This window comes from Zootoca vivipara, chromosome 8, assembly GCF_963506605.1.
Source record: "Zootoca vivipara chromosome 8, rZooViv1.1, whole genome shotgun sequence".
Taxonomy (NCBI): Eukaryota; Metazoa; Chordata; class Lepidosauria; order Squamata; family Lacertidae; genus Zootoca; species Zootoca vivipara.
The window spans coordinates 10,863,373-10,883,356 of record NC_083283.1 but is presented as its reverse complement, the minus strand read 5'-3'; the positions used below and the strand labels follow the sequence as shown (position 1 = coordinate 10,883,356).

The window sequence follows — 19,984 nt, the reverse complement described above, 5'->3', positions numbered from 1 at the left end:
TGTCGTCCCCTTCTCCTAGTGCCCTCAATCTTTCCCAACATCAGGGTCTTTTCCAGGGAGTCTTCTCTTCTCATGAGGTGGCCAAAGTATTGGAGCCTCAGCTTCACGATCTGTCCTATCCTTCCAGCTATATTGAGGGGAATTTGCTCTGCTACATCACTCACTAGTGTGAGTGAAGAAAGGGTAATATTTATTCAATATATAGTAGTATCCTTTCCTACAATCCTTAACATTCCCACATCATGGACACTTCAGTGGCAGCCCTGAAACTCCTGCCTGGCTGGCCACCCTCTGCTCCTGTGGTCCAGGGGTAGGTCTGAGAGCTCAGCAGGCAGCTGGCATGAGGATCTCAGTCCTGGCTGCATCAGCAATAGTCAGATCCAACTGCTCTTTGGGGTCCCTGGCAATTTGGAGATTGGTGGAGCTTGCGCGTTTCTTCAGTTCCCCCTTTAAGGAGGTGTCAGGTTCCAGGCCTTGGCAGGGCTGAACCCTGACACGAGAGGAGAGGCACACTCTCTGTGAGTTACTAAAGACGTCTTTGCCAGTTCCGTTCAATGTGGAAGACTACTCTATCCTAAACAATATGACACTTCACTTTCTGTGTACCAGCCTGTCCAATGAGCTGAATCTTGTGCAATGACCCAAATAAAATGTAAAAAATTGTAAATTAATACAGCATGTTGGCTTTTTTCAAACCTGCAACTTACTTGCTGAGCAAAAGCCAACCCAATGCTAACTATTAAAGCCAAAACCAAATATTGACATCAGCGCTCATTCACTTCGAAGAAATACGTTGCGAAATGACTTCCTGCACAGACTTTTAACATTTGGGTATTCTAGGCAAATCTTTGCAAGCGTTTCCTTTGGAGCATAATATGTAGGAGGCTTCTAGACAAGTAAAAGGCTCCTTCCCCTTCACCTCAAATGATTCTTCTTTGCCTTCTAAATAATGCCCGTTATTTTGACAAGCAGCCGGCGTGCAGGGAGGTCCCATTTATTTCTTTGTTTATGGAACGTTAAAAAAATGCAGCTCTTGAAATAGCTGCTCTCAAGGCAGCGTACACACAGTGCATCTACAGCTGCTTGAAATTCAGATTCCAGCAACATAATTTTCCAGCTGATAGAGCTAGGGCCAGCCCAATACATTTTTCTGCCTGAGGCAAAGGGCAAGATGGCCCCTCCCCATTCCGTGCTCAGAATCCAAATGGACTGGCAGCTGAATCTTTCTTTGCTACAGGCAATGGTATACCTTCCTCCATTGTACCTGAGCTTAGCAGGTAGCCTAGTTTAGGGTGTACATGGCAGGCTATCGGACACGGGTGGCACTGTGGGTTAAACCACAGAGCCTAGGGCTTGCCGATCGGAAGGTCGGCAGTTCGAATCCCCGCGACGGGGCGAGCTCCCGTTGCTTGGTCCCAGCTCCTGCCCACCTAGCAGTTCGAAAGCACATCAAAGTGCAAGTAGATAAATAGGTACCGGTCCGGCGGGTATGTAAACGGTGTTTCCGTGCGCTGCTCTGGTTCACCAGAAGTGGCTTAATCATGCTGACCACATGACCCGGAAGCTGTACGCCGGCTTCCTCGGCCAGTAAAGCGAAAGGAGCGCTGCAACCCCAGAGTCGTTCGCGACTGGACCTAATGGTCAGGGGTCCCTTTATGGCAGGCTATATGGAACATACTGTGCTAATCTCTAGCAGCAGGGAATGGTCAGGGGCTCAGGAGGAAATGGGTGAGGTAGCTCACTCCGCCCCCACTGCTCTGGGTGCCAGAGCAGCTAGCTATGTCCCTGATTCTGGGATCAAATCAAAAACCAGGATGGCTTCTGTAAATTCGGAACTGTCCCTGGAAAATAGAGGCACTCAGAGGGTTTACACATGTTGACAGTACGCCAGAAAAGAGTCAAAACCAAATAGGGCTCCCCACTTTTTCCTGCCACCCTGTTCTTTCAGCCAGCCTCTTCTCTCTCTCCCCTCCTCTTCATTTCTACCCTGTGGGATGGCAAGGATAAGGACAGATTATTCTTGCCCAGAGGTGCTAGCTGGTTCCTTGCAGGGGGCTTTCCTCCATGCATCTTTCCACCCTTCCATCTGTTTTGGCTTCCTCCCCCCAAAATATTTCCACCCTCCTCCCTCCCTCCTCTCCCCCTGTCCCCCCACCTGCTTGAAATTAACCCACGAACAGCCCTCGGGCAGCCTGCGACCTACCCCTACACTAACGTGTGACACCCCCGTTGGCTTAGCGCTCTCTGTGCCTGCCATGTGTTTGTAGGAAATGTGCCGTGCCTCGGCATGAGCCACAGAAACAACACCCCCAACTTTCTTTTTCCTCAGTGTGTGCTTATTTTAGATACACCCACCAGCTGATTTGATATTTAAAGCTCTGATCTGCAGGGGATGGGGAAGTGGTGGGGGCGAGCCGAGGTGGTGGAACAGGGAGTGGGGGGTTGGGGTTGGGGACTTAACAATCAGATGCGGGGAAACAGGGAAACTATTTTGGAAACTGCAAAGTGCCAAATTGGGAGTGTTCGAGTCGTAAAGCGGGACCATGAATGAAAGACCCATTTAACGTGAACGCAACGGAGGAGGTCTGTAGAAGGAGGCCATTGTTTCCCCCATGATAGATGACATTTCGCTAATGCTAACCCTTTAAAATGCCACTTTGAGGGTGGGGGCGGTGTCTCCTCGCTATACAGCTGCTGGCGGGTGACGAGAGGCTCTAGGGTAGTAGTCTCTGAGTCAGAGGGCCGAGGAAGGGCAGAATCTGCAAGGAGCAAAGGTGCAAGAAGGAAGGCAGGCTGAGCCATCGTCACATATCTAACAGATTGAGGTTGAATCCTGACAAGACAGAAGTACTGTTTTGGAGGGACAGGGGGTGAGCAGGGAGGGGTGGTCCTGAATGGGGTAACTGTGCCCCTGAAGGACCAGGTGTGCAGCCTGGGAGTCATTTTGGACTCACAGCTGTCCATGGAGGAGCAGGTGAATTCTGTGTCCAGGGCAGCTGTCTAACAGCTTCATCAGGCTGAGACCCTACCTGCCCACAGACTGTCTCGCCAGAGTGGTGCATGCTCTGGTTATTTCCCACTTGGACTACTGCAATGCACTCTACTTGGGGCTACCTTTGAACGTGACCCGGAAACTACAACTAATCTAGAATGCGGCAGCTAGACTGGTGACTGGGAGTGGCTGCCGAGACCACATAACACCGGTCCTGAAAGACCTACATTGGCTCCCAGTATGTTTCCGAGCACAATTCAAAGTGTTGGTGTTGAGCTTTAAAGCCCTAAACGGCCTCGGTCCAGTATACCTGAAGGAGCGTCTCCACCCCCATCGTTCTGCCCGGACACTGAGGTCCAGTGCCGAGGGCCTGCTGGCGGTTCCCTCACTACGAGAAGCCAAGTTACAGGGAACCAGGCAGAGGGCCTTCTCGGTAGTGGCACCCACCCTGTGGAAAGCCCTCCCAAGACTAGAGGTCAAAGAGAACAACAATTACCAGACCTTTAGAAGGCATCTCAAGGCAGCCCTTTTTAGGGAAGCTTTTAATCTTTGATGGATTTCTGTATTTTAGTGTTTTGTTGGGAGCCGCCCAGAGTGGCTGGGGGAACCCGGCCAATGGGCGGGGTATAAATAATAAATTATTATTATTATTATTATTATTATTATTAATATAAATTAATATTATTATTAGGAAGAAATTTCTGACAGTAAGTGTTGTTCCATGGACCGCTCTCCACAAGCTGCCTCGAAAGAATGTCAGCGACAAAAAGCAACAACAAGGAACCCAACAACAACAAGCGACCCGAGAAAGGAAGTCAAGCTCCCAACTGCATGCGATAAAGCTGACTGATCTGCTGATTCAGTTCTGCCTTTGTGTTTTGATGTTGTCACGCGAGAGCGAGTCCCGCTGACAAACGCATTGTGGCATGCCAGCCTCGCGGGGAGAACAATCAGCAGTAAGGCTGGTGCTTTGGAACCTCGGTATCCGGAAAAGAAACCGAGAGCACAGCAAATCGGAAACAAATGCCGGAACATCGGGGAAGAGGGAATGTGCTTGGGGAAGGAAAAGATGGAACGGTGCAGGGCGAGTTTTCAGCTCCTTGTCTCCAAGGGCCTTGGGCAGTGGAAAGGGAATAATAATAATGATGATGATCAGTAATAGAGGGAGCAGCAATAATAGCAACTGTCATGGTGCATGGTGAGACTGTAATGCACGAAATAACCCTTGTTGATAAGAGGAAATGCGGGGAGGACGGGCAGGCAGTGTTGCCAGATTATGGGTTGTATCGAGTGCTGCTACAGTGGTGCCTCGCTTAATGAATGCCCTGCTTAACGAAATTTCCGCTTAATGAAAGGATTTTTCGAGCGGAGGTTGCCTCGCTGGACGAATTCGTTTTATGAAAAATTCGTCTAGCGAATCACGGTTTCCCATAGGAATGCACTGAAATTCAATTAATGCGTTCCTATGTAAAAAAAAGACCCTGATGTTGGGAAAGATTGAGGGCACTAGGAGAAGGGGACGTCAGAGGACAAGATGGTTGGACAGTGTTCTCGAAGCTACGAACATGAGTTTGACCAAACTGCGGGAGGCAGTGCAAGATAGGAGTGCCTGGCGTGTTATGGTCCATGGGGTCACGAAGAGTCGGACAAGACTAAACGACTAAACAACAACAAATGGGGAAAAAAATCAATGCATTCCTATGGGATTCGCTAGACGAATTTTTCGTTATAAGAAAAGACCCGTGGAACGAATTAAATTCGTCTAGCGAGGCACCACAGTATTCCACTCATGCAAGAAAACACACACACACACAACGCAACTATATACAATATGGTGGAGATAACTCAGTTGGTTAGAGTGTGGTGCTGATAGCGCCAAGGTTGCAGGTTCGATCTCCCTGTGGGACAGCTCCATATTCCTGCATTGCCGGGAGTTGGATTAGAAGACCCTGGGGATCCCTTCCAACTCTATGATTCTATGAATTCCTTCCTCCTACCAGGTACCAGGCCTTTGGCCCTGCAGGTGTTTGCTGAACTACAACTCCCATCAGCTCTAGCAAGTATGGCCAATGACCAGGAATGACGGGTGCCGTAGTTCAGACAAAAGGTTCCCCACAGCTGCTTCTATGAATATCCGTACCAAGGTTTTGGAGGAACTATCAAGAGTACCTATGTTAACACGGGGGATTAGTTAATGAATATCTTAAGTAACATTCTCCCAAGCCTAGGCAGCTCACTCTTTTTAATTAAGAGAGAGAGAGAGAGAGAGAGAGAGAGCTATTAATGTCTTACTGTTCAACACGAGGAGCCACCGAAGATATTGCAATAATTGGCAGGCTGAAAAGCAGCTGGTATATGAGGATTGTGCAGGAAAAACAACCACGACAGCTCATCAAGCCATATTGCAAATATTTCAATATTTTCAGTCTCATTCATCGCCCATCTGTATCCGGGAAAGTATCCAGATCATACACCCCAAGCAACGAAATGCCAATTAATGGCCTTGTTTGTTTGCTTTGATATAAAAGATTGCTGCTTCAGGACCCCCAACGGGAGGAGAGTCACTTCTTGAGGACCAAATGCGATGGATTAGCTCAGACCTCGCGTCCAAGCAAGGTAAAGCGATACTTTTGGTGTGGTGTCTGCACTGATAGGCAATAATTTGTGATCAGCTGATGGACTAGAATAAAACTCATAGCATGAACTGGGTTTGCAAGTTGTGGTTTGGGCTGGCTATGCCAGGCCACACCTCCCATTAGCAGAGTGAGCTGGTTCAACATCCAGACCCTCCAAGTCCACCTATTTTCCAGGGACAGTCCCAGATTTACAGAAGCCATCCCAGTTTCTGATTTGATCCCAGAATGTTCCTATTTTCACTGGAGAATGTGTGTGTCTGGTGGGGGATGGAGTTATGTGACCCTTGAGGCAAGGAGATAAGTAACTATACAACCTTTAGAAAACACCCGAAGGCAGCCCTGCATAAGGAAGTTCTTTAATCATAGAACCGTAGACTTGGAAGGGACCCAAGGGTCATCTAGTCCAACTCCCTGCAAGGCAGGAATCTCAGATAAAGCATCCATGACAGACGGCCATCCTACCTCCAATGTTTAATGTGTTATTGTGTTTATATGTTGGAAGCCACCTAGAGTGGCTGGGGCAACCCAGTCAGATGGGTTGGGTATAATCATAACATAATGGAATAGGGCATCCCTATTTTCATTGGAGAAATGTTGGAGGGTATGTACATCAACCTCCATGCCTCTCCCTAACCCTCCATCCTGACAAGCAAGGGGAATTTCCAGCCAGGCCAAAACACTCCAGGAGTGTGTAAAGCATTACCAGCGAGGGGTGTGTCCTTAGGAGAGCCCCAAAATCCAACCCAGGGCTTAGAGGGCTGCATTCAGATTGAGGCTGCCCACCCTTGGCCAGAGATACATTTTCCCCTGGCTTCCCAGCCCAGCAGAGATCCGAACCCTTACCTTCCAGCATTCCACGGATGAAAATCGGGATGCGAGAGCGCAGCACCAAAAAAAGTGTGTCTTTTAGTGCCACGCTCTCACCCAAGTCAGCTGGCTCATGCCAGAGTGCGACACCACTACAAGCTCCAGGATCATCTGCAAGCACCGACTCAACCCAGAGCATTTCAGGATCAAATCAGAAACCAGGATAGCAACAACAACATATTATTTATAGCCCTCCCATCTGGCTGGGTTTCCCCAGCCACTCTGGACGACTACCAACAGAATATTAAAAAGACGAGAAAAGATCAAACATTAAAAACTTCCCCAAATAGGGCTGCTTTCAGATGTCTTCTAAAAGTCAGGTAGTTGTTTATTTCCTTGACATCTGATGGAGGGCGTTCCACAGGGCGGGCGCCACTACCGAGAAGGCCCTCTGCCTGGTTTCCTGTAACCTCACTTCTCGCAGGGAGGGAACCGCCAGAAGGCCCTCGGAGCTGGACCTCAGTGTCCGGGATGAACAATGGGGGTGGAGATGCTCCTTCAGGTATACTGGGCCGAGGCCGTTTAGGGCTTTAAAGGTCAGCGTCAACACTTTGAATTGTTCTCGGAAACGTACTGGGATGGCTTCTGTAATTCCAGGAACATCCCATCGAAACAGGGAGGGTATGCTAACTCTGTGGTACATTGTTTCCTTTTATTGTTCCAAATGGCAACAGGGTTTAAGGTTTGTGGGTTTGATGCTAAGGGCAGAAGGTGCTGGTTTTACAATTTGGCAGCAGTTTTGGCTTTTAAAGGCCCCCTAACCTCAAACATCCTAAGTTCACACTTGAATCCAGAGGAAGTCCCACCACAACCACACAGTTCTTTTTTGTTTGTTGTTAGGGGGCGTCGGTTTGCGACGCCCACGCTAAGCGGGTTGTCGCTCAAGTGACTTTCACAAAGTACACAACAGACTTTAAATTAGGACTCGGGGTGGGCACACGCCATTCAGAGAATGAACACAAAAGCTTATTAAGGCTATGGTGGGCCGTTCTGCATTCTCCAAGGTTGGAAGGGGAGGAGGGAACGGGCCTGACCAACCTCCGTCTTGTGACATTCTCAAGAATGTTTCACATTGGCTGTGTTCTGATAAGGAATGTGTACAATTTGCAAAGGTTTAATGAATGGGGCATTCTTACACCAGCGAATTAAACTTGTGCCCTCCAACATAGGGACATAGGGACGTCCTATTCAATGATGATGATGATAGTAATGATTTGAATATTTATACCCCGCTCATCGGATGGGGTTGCCCCAGCCACTCTAGGTGGCTTCCGCCATATATAAAGACGTAATAAGACATTAAACATTAAAAAGAACAAAAACAGTGTGAAATAGCAGTGTGAAACAGGGGGGAAATAAACCAGAAGTTGGGGGAAGCCCAGGAGGGGTGGGAAGAGGAAATGTAATATGAATGTTATGGATATGTGATGTTTGTAATAACTGAAAAAGAAAATGCATTTTTTTAAACAACATTTAAAAAAACTCCCTTATACAGGGCTGCTTTCAGATGTCTTCTAAAGGTTGCATAGTTATTTATTTCCTTGGCTCATTCATAAAGGTAAAGGTAAAGGGACCCCTGACCATTAGGTCCAGTCGTGACCGACTCTGGGGTTGCGCGCTCATCTCGCATTATTGGCCGAGGGAGTCGGCGTATAGCTTCCAGGTCATGTGGCCAGCATGACAAAGCCGCTTCTGGCAAACCAGAGCAGCACATGGAAACGCCATTTACCTTCCCGCTGTAGCAGTTCCTATTTATCTACTTGCATTTTGACGTGCTTTCGAACTGCTAGGTTGGCAGGAGCTGGGACCAAGCAACGGGAGCTCACCCCACCACAGGGATTCGAACCACCGACCTTCTGATCGGCAAGCCCTAGGCTCAGTGGTTTAACCCACAGCGCCACCTGGGTCCCTGGCTCATTCATACTGGACTGCAAAACACATTACAGGGGAGTGGGGTTGTGTTCGCAAGCCACTCATTATGCCTCAGCTTGCTGTCTGTAAAATGGGTGTGATAATTAACAAATTTGCAGGGATTTAGGGAGACTTGTTAGGACTGCAAAGCACTTTTACAAGTCCAGTGGGATGTTCTGTTGTTGTTGTTTTTTAAAAGAGGAATCAGCTTGGCTTTTCCCGTCCCCTTGTTTTCTTACCGGTTCCATAATGAATCCCTAGAGGAAAAGCTGGAGAGCCGGGAGGCTGAAGATCTCATGTCTCATCTGTCACCACAAGAATGTTACCTACACAAATAAGAAAAGAAGAGAAAATAAGAAGGGGCAAAGTAATTAAAAGGAAACAGAAGATTTAAAGAAGTACAAACAAACAAACAAGCACACATACAACGTACCCTTGTCAAATCTCCCCTTTTATAAATGAACAAGCAGGAACAGGGACCTAAAGCGCCAGGAATGCAACTGCAACAGAAATCGCTGCCAAGCAGTTTGACATAAAAGTTACTCTGAAGCAAACAATTAGACTTGTTCTATTGTAGTTGACACAGCAATTTTCTTCTCAACATGGTAGCAATCGCTTAAATTATGACCGCTTCACAGTCATAGAAAAATGTGAAGAAAAATGATGCCCAGAAGCGAGCGGGTTGAGGAATTACTAAAGACTGAAGCTGCGTTCACACTCCTGTTTAGTCTGCATCCCGTTTGCTCCCACCAATGATTTGTTAAGCAGCGTACCCAGGACATTGGCCACAATCCATATCTATACTGTATCAACCTTGGCGTTTATGATGAACTGCTGTGTTTCGATGCTTCCCCTGTCAAAGCACCTTCGAACCCTGAGGGATAGCTCGGTCAGTAGTGCGTGCGCCTTTCAGTCTCAAAGTCATGGGTTTGAGCCCCACATTGGGCAAAAGATTCCTGCGTTGCAAGGAGTTGGAGCGATGATGCTCGGGGTCCCTTCCAACTCTATGATTCTATGATTCTCAGTGGAGAAAAAGAACAACCTAGCCGAGTTTTATGCTGGTAAATGTGTACACACAGCTTTTAGCTCCTAGAGACTGCCCAGTTGGACAATCATTCTGACTCCCTGGGAACTGTAATTCTGTAAAGGAAGCTCAGGATTTCTAAAAGAAGCCATGATGTTGCAGAGTAGCGATGGATAATCTTTGTGGGCTTCCAGATGTTTGTTGAACTACAACTCCCATCGGCCAAAAATGACATGGCCAATATCAGGGATGATGGGAGTTGGAGTCCAACAAATATCTGGAGGGCCTAAGGTTCTCCATCCTTGTTTTAAAGACTCAGCAGGGTCACATGGCATGTTCTCTCATTCCTCTCTCCCTCTGTCCCCTCTCAAGTGTGTCATCTCCCTTTTCCCTTTGTTTTTTTCTAATCACATTTATGTACACCAGGCATGGCCAAACTTGGCCCTCCAGCTGTTTTGGGACTACAATAGTACCACTGTATTCTGCTCTGGTCAGACCTCACCTGGAGTACTGTGTCCAGTTCTGGGCACCACAGTTCAAGAAGGATACTGACAAGCTGGAACATATCCAGAGGAGGGAAACAAAATGGTTAAAGGCCTGGAAACGATGCCTTATGAGGAACGGCTTAGGGAGCTGGGTATGTTTAGCCTGGAGAAGAGAAGGTTAAGGGGTGATATGATAGCCATGTTCAAATATATAAAAGGATGTCATATAGAGGAGGGTGAAAGGTTGTTTTCTGCTGCTCCAGAGAAGCGGACACGGAGCAATGGATTCAAACTACAAGAAAGAAGATTCCACCTAAACATTAGGAAGAACTTCCTGACAGTAAGAGCTGTTCGGCAGTGGAATTTGCTGCCAAGGAGTGTGGTGGAGTCTCCTTCTTTGGAGGGCTTTAAGCAGAGGCTTGACAGGCATATGTCAAGAATGCGTTGATGGTGTTTCCTGCTTGGCAGGGGGTTGGACTGGATGGCCCTTGTGGTCTCTTCCAACTCTATGATTCTATGATTCTATAATTCCCATCATCCCTAACCACTGGTCCTGTTAGCTAGGGATGATGGGAGTTGTAGTCCCAAAACAGCTGGGGGGCCAAGTTTGGCCATGCCTGATGCACAGTGTAATCCTTTGTGTGCCTTACTGAGTTCAATGAAGACTTAGTCCTACTGAGATCAATGGTTCTTATTGAGTGACCTTACTCCCAGGTAAGCAGATATGATTGCAGCAGTATTTACTGCCTCCGTCTGACAAATTTATGCTCTACCTTTCTTTAAAGTGCTTTAAAATGAAAAAAAAAACAAGTCAATGCAGAATACTAAAAATCAGATACCCATAAAACCAATGACAAATCTAAAAGTGTCACATGTATGTTTACTCAAAAGTAAGTCCCATTGTGTTCAATGGAGATTATTCCCAGGGCAAGGTGTGTAGGATTGGTGTCTCCGGAAGAAACAAAAGGAGCCTTAAAAATACAACAGTCTTTGCAGCCTGTCCAAAGTGAGCAGGAGGCCTCCTTTGGCAGACTATTACACAGCATGGGTGCCATGACTAAAAAGGCCCTGAGGACACACCATATTTCTGAAAGTTGAATGGACCCAATGCAGGACCTCAAATGATAAACAAAGCTGCCAGAGAAGGCTCCTTTGAAGGAAGACCAATCTTGAGATACTCTTGTCCCAGGCTGTTTATGGATTTAGAGGCCAAAACTAATACCTTGAACAAAGCCAAGAAACAATTTAGTGGTCGGGAAAGTGGAAACAAAATCACTGTAATGTTATCTGATCATCTGGCTCCAGTCAAAAGTCTGGCAGCTGCATTGTGCCACTAATTAAAGCTTTCAGATGGTCTTCAAAATCAGTCCCAAGATCAGTTGAGTGTATTGCAGTAGTCTAACTTGAAAGTTACTGAAACATAGATGACTGAGGCCCAGCAAACCACGGTTTACCAATCATGAAACTGGAATTTTCCAGGTTTACAGATGATAGATTGGAAGCAGTGGTAGCCACAGAGTTCATAATGTGAGACTGTAATTTGGCACAACGAGAACAAGTCCTGTGCTCATGTCGTCCCTTATGCTGAATAAGTTCTACTCTCTCCTGGCATGATCTGATGAATTAGCTACTTCTGGGTTTGATGGTACTGTACATCTGAACTGGAAACTATGGTTTGCTCTGGCTCAGTTGTAATGACAAATTTCTGGTTTGCAGCACACCAGGAACCAACTAATTAACTGGAGCATGTGGGAACACAGAAAGCCTCAGACTCCCAATCTTTGCTTTACAGGGTTGTTGTACGGATAAAAGGGGCTAAGTCAAGTTCTCCCATGCTGAGTTCTTTGCAGAAAGGTTACAGTGCTAATAGGATACTTGAACATATTTCTGCATCTTCGTTGATTATCATAATTGTATGTTTCAAGGGAAAGGGTGGAGACTTTCACTTTCTTTCAGCACTAAAAGCCCTAGTTGGTTAAATCTATTCATCATAGATTATAACATGTGGATTTTAAAACACAGTTTTAATGAAATCCCCGGGGAAAGGGTGTTCGGTGCTAAAGAAATTATTACTGTTATTAAAAGCAATTCACTGACGTATCTTTGTTCAGGCAATGGATCTCAGGTGTTCCACCTAACAAATGCCTTCTCTGCGTTCTGCTGATAGAAAACCATTATCTTCATCCGCTAATCTCTAGACATCCTCTGCATCGATGCCGTTCTTATAATTATTTTAATTGGATGAGTAAGCAATTAATTGGCTGTCAGGCAAGGCGTTCCGTCAGTTCAGAAGCTTTTAATTGGCTTGCAACTTTATTCTCAAAATATAGGGCGCATGATTTAAGTGCTCAGTTATGCAATCAAAACTCAGAGGTTGTTATCCTGGAGCTCTTACTTTTAGATGAATCACCCATTTATAGGAAACCTGGAGCCCTCCAGATGTTGCTGCACTACAGAACCCATTAGCCCTGGCTGCTGTTTATGCTGCCCAACAGATTGCCCTGATAGTAGAAGCAATATGGCAGCTATTGGTAGCCTTGCCGCCATGTTGTAGTCTTGTCCTTGGGTGTTCTATATATATAATTTTTATTAAATTTTCTGTTTTACAATTTAGAATATTCATTTAGACAACCTTAAAATATCAATGACTTCCCATCTTCTCTTTCCATGGTGCATTTTGCATAGAACAAATCCCTGCATATTTTATATAAACTAAACCAGGCGTCCCCAAACTGCAGCCCTCCAGATGTTTTGGCCTACAACTCCCATGATCCCTAGCTAACAAGACCAGTGGTTGGGGAAGATGGGAATTGTAGTCCAAAACATCTGGAGGGCCGAAGTTTGGGGATGCCTGAACTAAACCATTCTGCATAGCTGCCAAGTTTTCCCTTTTCTCGCGAGGAAGCCTATTCAGCATAAGGGAAAATCCCTTCAAAAAAGGGATAACTTGGCAGCTATGCATTCTGTATTCCATTGGTTCTTCCATCAAAATTTATTTACACAGTTTAATTTATCTTAATGCTACCAATGTTTTCAAGTGCACACAATTATCCCCCATATACAGTATTCAACAAACATTTCCCAATCCTCTTTAAACGAATGTTCTTCTTGTTCTCTTATTCTATAAGTTAGATCCGCAAGCTGTGCATATTCCAACAGTCAGGGCCGTCTTAAGCGTATCTGGCGCCCCGGCGCCATAGTTCGAAGTTCCCTCTGCCACATCCCCACCCCGTTTCCCAGCGTGGCTGGCGGTCGGGCGCCGCGCGCACAGCACCCCCCTGGCGGCCCTGCGCCCTAGCGCCCTGCACCACCCAGCCTTGCCAACAGTTTAAGTTGCCATTCTTCTTTAGTTGGGACCTTGCTCGTTTTCAATTTCCATAGTAGCCTACATTAATAACCTTTTTTGACACCTGGGAATTTCCATCTGAATTATCCCCAACAAAAAGGACTCTGTTTTTTTCTTCTTCTTTTTTTTTGGAAAGGTGATTTTAAACATTTTTTTCAATTCATTATAAATTATTTCCCAATACTCTTTTGCCCTTTTACAGGTCCACCCTCAACCTCATTGCATCTCCAGCACTTATCTGATTCAGTCTTATACCTCTTAGCAGGTTGTCCTGCTGTCAGGAGCTGGCCGGCTTCCGGCTTGAGAAAACAGCAGGCAAGAGGTAATTAACAGAAGATTTATTGCATACAAGAAATTAGCCTCTGACCACTCTCTCCGAGCGACCATCTATCACAATCAAGTTGACTCTTCTGAAGAATGCTTCCGCCTCCTGCAGAATATACTGAACCTCCTACCCTTATGTTTCTGGGGTTGTTTTATCACTTGGACTTTCCCCACTCGTCTAGTTCTGGGACTGATGGCGTCAGCTACTTCCTCTTCCGGTGAGGAAATGCACTCCCTCCCTTGTGCTGTAACTGTGATTCCTCGGAGAGCTGGCTCCCATCCAGCCCGCCTTTCCTAAGTCGATAAGCTGCACTCCTGCCAGCTACAGAGGGAGGAGGCGTCAGCCCAGTGGTTCCAGCTGTCTGAGAAATCTGCAAGTCTCTCTGTTTTCCTTCTGCCTGCCTGCCTTCTATCTCAGGCTGTCCTTCTTGGTTTTGGACTGCCATGTTCATGACACCTTGGATGTTTTAAAGCAGGCACCCCCAAACTCGGCCCTTCATATGTTTTGGGACTACAACTCCCACCATCCCTGACCACTGGTCCTGTTCGCAAGGGATGATGGGAGTTGTAGTCCCAAAACATCTGGAGGGCCGAGTTTGGGGATGCCTGCTCTAAAGCCATCCAAGTTGGCAGCCAACATCGTTGCATCTTGTGGGAGAGAATCCCAAATTTAACAATGCCATGCCTTTAAGTTTGTTCCCCAGACTGAAATTCTGCAAGAATACTAATCCATGAGATGTACATGAGAAGATAGGAAAATCCTGCTGGATCAGGCCAATGGCCCATCGAGCATGCTGTTCTCACAAGGGCATCAGCTGGCATTCAGAAGCATTGCTCCCTCCGACCGTGGAGGCAGACCAGAGCTTGGCTTGTGGCCATTGGCAGCCATATTGGCAATGAATTTCTCCAATCGTCTTTTAAAGCCACCTTTAGCTACTGCTGACTTGTGGCAAGGATTCTGTGTGCCATTTTCCTTTTTTTGTATGGAAAGAAGGAAGGAAGGAAGGAAGGAAGGAAGGAAGGAAGGAAGGAAGGAAGGAAGGAAGGAAGGAAAGAAAGAAAGAAAGAAAGAAAGAAAGAAAGAAACTTAACCCAAATCTGGAGGAAAATCTTCCTTCAGAAAGGGAAACCCTCACCGGAAGGAATCTGAGTGATGCGGAAGGGATTTTTTTGTGAAGATTTCTGCACACCACTCCTCAAACCTCAGACAGGCAAATTCTTTCTTCCCCTTACAGTAGGACTGTCAAGTCGCCGACTTTTTGTTTGATTACCTTGTCCTCTGATTCACCCCTTGAACATGTGAGCAGATCAGAGGTTACCACGAGTTCAGAGACTGCTATCTTAGTAGAACTGGTTGCATCAATCGCCTATTCTTTGACATCTTCGTAATCTGTAACTACCTAGACATCTGGTCCAAGGCTTTATTCGAGTGTTCTGCTACAATGACCAAACGTCTCTGTGCGGAATATTTTGGTGGATGTGGATTTATACTGGATTGTTCAAACATCATTCTGCCTTATTAGTTCTTCTGAGATGCTTTCCCAGTGCTGCTGCATTAGGGAGCCAGCATGGTGTAGTGGTTAAGAGCAGCGGACTTGTAATTTGGTGAACCGGGTTCGCTTAACCACTCCTCCAGATGCAGCTGCTGGGTGACCTTGGACTAGTCACACTTCTCTGAAGTCTCTCAGCCTCACTCACCTCACAGAGTGCTTGTTGTGGGAGAGGAAGGGAAAGGAGATTGTTGGCCGCTTTGAGACTCCTTAAGGGGTTAAGGGGCTGTGGGTTAAACCACAGAGTCTAGGGCTTGCTGATCAGAAGGTCGGCGGTTCGAATCCCTGCAACGGGGTGAGCTCCTGTTGCTCGGTCCCAGCTCCTGCCCACCTAGCAGTTCGAAAGCACGTCAAGTGCATGTAGATAAATAGGGACCGCTCCGGCGGGAAGGTAAATGGCGTTTCCGTGCGCTGCTCTGGTTTGCCAGAAGCAGCTTTGTCATGCTGGCCACATGACCCGGAAGCTGTCTGCGGACAAACGCCGGCTCCCTCGGCCTATAGAGCGAGATGAGCGCCGCAACCCCAGAGTCGGACACGACTGGACCTCATGGTCAGGGGCCCCTTTACCTTTACTTTTAAGGGGAGTGAAAGGCGGGATATCAAGTCCAAACTCTTCTTCCATTAGTAACCTTGGGGCATCCTTGCACTGTAGCACGGGAGCAAGACACACACATACACACCAGAACATCCGAACAACTTTCAACCTTGGAAATATCAGCACCATGCTCTAACCAACTGAGCTAATTGGTGAGCAATAGTAGTAGTAGTAGTAGTAGTAGTAATTTTATTATTTATACCCCACCCATCTGACTGGGTTTCAGCACCCATATGCCTTACAGTACATATGTTGTTGTTGTTTAGTCGTGTCCGACTCTTCGTGACCCCATGGACCATAGCACGCCAGGCACTCCTGTCTTCCACTGCCTCCCGCAGTTTGGTCAGACTCATGTTCATAGCTTCGAGAACACTGTCCAACCATCTCATCCTCTATCGTCCCCTTCTCCTTGTGCCCTCCGTCTTTCCCAACATCAGGGTCTTTTCCAGGGAGTCTTCTCTTCTCATGAGGGGGCCAAAGTATTGGAGCTTCAGGATATGTTCTTCCAGTGAGCACTCAGGGCTGATTTCCTTCAGAATGGATAGGTTTGATCTTCTTGCAGTCCATGGGACTCTCAAGAGTCTCCTCCAGCACCATAATTCAAAAGCATCAATTCTTCGGCGATCAGCCTTCTTTATGGTCCAGCTCTCACTTCCATACATCACCACTGGGAAAACCATAGCTTTAACTATTCGGACCTTTGTCGGCAAGGTGATGTCTCTGCTTTTTAAGATGCTGTCTAGGTTTGTCATTGCTTTTCTCCCAAGAAGCAGGCGTCTTTTAATTTTGTGACTGCTGTCACCATCTGCAGTTATCATGGAACCCAAGAAAGTAAAATCTCTCACTGCCTCCATTTCTTCCCCTTCTATTTGCCAGGAGGTGATGGGAACAGTGGCTAAAAGCATAGTAAAATGTCAAACGTTTTAAATCATGAATAAACAATAAAAAGGGTGTCTAGAGGGGCCAGGTGTGTTATTAACTGTTGGGTTAATTTGCAGAGATTGTATGGACTTTCTCAGATATGGGGTAAGGAGTCTATGCCCAACCTTCCATCAGTGTGTTGAATGATTATAGACCGGTTGCTTTAACATCTGTGGTAATGAAAGTCTTTGAGACACTAGTGTTGGCCTATTTGAAAGATGCTACTGACCCTTTGATGGATCCTTTGTAATCTGTGCTTTACAGTTATTTCTTTTTAAAATGTCAGCCCCTTTGAGATGAAAGGTAGCCTGTATTCATCCTATTGTTTCTTATGAAATCCTGCCTTTGGATGCGTTTTCCTCCAAACCAACCTCAATCTGAATCGAGGAGGGTGCAAACAATCTAACTGCCTTTCAAACCAGTATACACAGCCTCACTCCTCATCCAGCTTTTTTGGGGGTCCTCTGCTCTCCGTTTCCCCTTCCTTTAAAACGGTTGTACTTCTGCAAATCCCAGGGTCCCCCCGAAACATGTTCTTGTGTGCAGAATGTGGGCTTTTGGCCATGTAAGCAATGGCCCTCAGAGCATGGGCGTACCCAGGATCAAAGCTAGGGGGGGCACACCAGCCATGCCCCCAGACACGCCCCCAGACACCCGATTGGCTAGCTGGCAATGACATGGCCAGGATCCCCCCAGGAGACATGGTCAACGTCCACGCCCCCCAGAGGAAAGGGGGCCGTTTGCAAGGCAGCACACAGAGCCACCCACGCTTGCACTCCTGCCTCGCCCGCTCCTTTAATGGCAGTGGTGACTAAAACGAGGCAGCAGCAGCGAAGCTGCCTCCGCTGAAGGAAACTTGGACCTGGGCTAACTTCAGCCCACACTCCTTCAAGTCACAGCGAGCACAGCACAGAAAGTGCTGCCCCACAATGCTCCACGGCACTTCATTATGCAAATGAGGTGCCGCGGAGCATTGTGGGACAGCACTTTCTGTGCTGTGCTCGCTGTGACTTGAAGGAGTGTGGGCTGAAGTTAGCCCAGGTCCAGGTTTCCTTCAGCGGAGGCAGCTTCGCTGCCGCTGCTGCCGTTTCGCTTCAGCCAAGCAGGCTGAGGCGGAGCACAACAGGCAGCGTCCCTGCCTGTCCTCTCTAGCTGCCCTGCTTCTAGGGGGGCAGCTGCCCCCCTGCCCCATGCTGGGTACGCCCATGCCTCAGAGCCTGAGTATCGGAGATAGAGGAAATGCTTTTGTTACTGTCCTCTCTAATACTGAGCAGTGTGCTTTCTTGGCAAGGCTGAACGGGAGTTAGCCAAGAAAGAAAAAACGGTATCGGGTCCACGTTAGCTTTGTTGCTACAGTACTGTCTGCCGCTGTGCCAGAAAAACAACTCCCTTTTATCCCTAAACAATGGCTTGAATCACAGAGTTTTGACCTTGATATATAATGCAAGCCCAGAGTAATTACAGTACTGCTCTCTATGTAAGCAAACAATTCCGTCTATAAAGGTTGGAGTGCGGCTGGTTTGCACACTGCCGTTTTCAACAAATGTCTGGGGGGGGGCATCATTTTATACTCTGAAGATGTCAGAGCAGAGGAGTGGGGAATTTTCAGAGAGGAAAAGAAAATATCAATTATGGAGATGCAATTTGCGGCTAGCATCTGGTGCCCTGAGTGGTACGGCAAGTGGTAAAAAAATGTAATATGGTCCCCAGGGATGAAGGGGAGAGGGGGAAGGGGAGGTGCGATTTAGTGGCAGAGCACATGATTTGCAAACAGAATGTGCTGGGTTCAATCCTTGGCATCTCCAGTTAGGAATGGGAGAACTTCTCCCATTTTCTCATTTTTCCATCCTTAAATTCAGTTCTCCACGTTTCCAAATCAGCTTAGGACTTTGTTTGTGTCAAATTTATCCTCAGGCTTGTGTGCAATTTTGTCAGATACGCACATTTTTTGCAAAGCAATTTTCACTCACTCATGCATTTTAATGCACAAATCCATGCGTTTTTGTACACGATACTTGGCCGGAGGACCGCATTGCAAAACTGGGGGAAATGCGGATTTTGAAGGATGTGGTGGAGTTTCAGTTCTCATATTGTTCTGGAAAGGGTGAATTTGGTAAATGTGCACTTAAATGTGAACGGAATCAAATTTCTTCCCCATCCTTATCTCCACCAAAAATGGTCAAATAACAGGAAATGGGTCAAACTTCTGCTTGAGACCTTGGGGAGCACCACCAGTCAGAATAGGCAATATAGTTCCCACCCCTTCAGGCTAGTTCCCACCCCTCCAGGTATATTTTGCGGCATGCGATTGACACAATAATAGTGACATTCAGTGGTGGGTTTATCCTTGAGAGTCCACATATAATTCCACTTCATTAATTTATGTATTGTGGCACAATAGGTCAGTGTGTCTGGAACAAGGACCAGCTGGAAATGAACCAGTATGTCTACCCTGAAACTTTTACAGGTGCAAACAGTATGGCTTGTGTATGCCAGGGGTCAGCAAACTTTTTCAGCAGGGGGCCGGTCCACTGTCCCTCAGACCTTGTGGGGGGGCCGGACTATAGTTTGAATTTTTTTTGAACGAATTCCTATGCCCCACAAATAACCCAGAGATGCATTTTAAATAAAAGCACACATTCTACTCATGTAAAAACACCAGACAGGCCCCACAAATAACCCAGAGATGCATTTTACATAAAAGGACACATTCTACTCATGTAAAAACATGCTGATTCCCAGACCATCCGCGGGCCGGATTTAGAAGGCAATTGGGCCGCATCCGGCCCCCGGGCCTTAGTTTGGGAACCCCTGGTGTATGCACAAGGAAAAGTACAGTATTTACTCGAATATAACGCTCACCCTTTTTGGCCAAATGACACTGCGAAAATTAAGGTGCGCATTAGATTCGATGGCATATTTACATTCGCCAGCAAATGCTTTTATTTATTTATTTCAAGGTTCTGAAAATTGAAGTGTGCATTAGATTCGATGGCACGTTGGACTTGAGTAAATATGGTACACCTGGAAGGGGGGGGTAAATCACAGGAGGGCATATTCCTGCAGCCCCAAGGACCCACCAATTCCTTCAGCGCAGTCTTTCAAGTCTTGAGAGAGAGAGAGAGAACGAATGGAAGGGTATGAATTCACTTCGTAATCTTCAGTACCCTTTCTCTATTAGTTGTGTTCCTCCCCTAGTACCCAAATTAAATATTTTGGATGGTGCCAGTGTCGTCCAGCCAGGACACTGAGGTCCAGCTCCGAGGGCCTCCTGGCGGTTCCCTCCCTGCGAGAAGTGAAGTTACTGGGAACCAGGAAGAGGGCCTTCTCAGT

The 19,984-nt window shown here is 46.9% G+C and overlaps 1 protein-coding gene across 3 annotated transcripts in view; it reads right to left on the bottom strand.

Moving 5' to 3' along the window:
- ASAP1 (ArfGAP with SH3 domain, ankyrin repeat and PH domain 1) overlaps positions 1–19,984 on the bottom strand; it is a 136,299-nt gene that overhangs the window by 99,150 nt on the left and 17,165 nt on the right. For 2 of the 3 annotated variants that reach the window (XM_060277613.1, XM_060277616.1), the window contains exon 2: positions 8,646–8,732. In XM_060277613.1, the coding sequence (XP_060133596.1) occupies positions 8,646–8,704 (59 nt within the window). In that variant the 5' untranslated portion in view covers positions 8,705–8,732. Of the gene's footprint in view, positions 1–8,645; positions 8,733–9,219; positions 9,242–19,984 lie in introns of those variants that run through there. The other variant, XM_060277614.1, reaches the window with a different exon arrangement.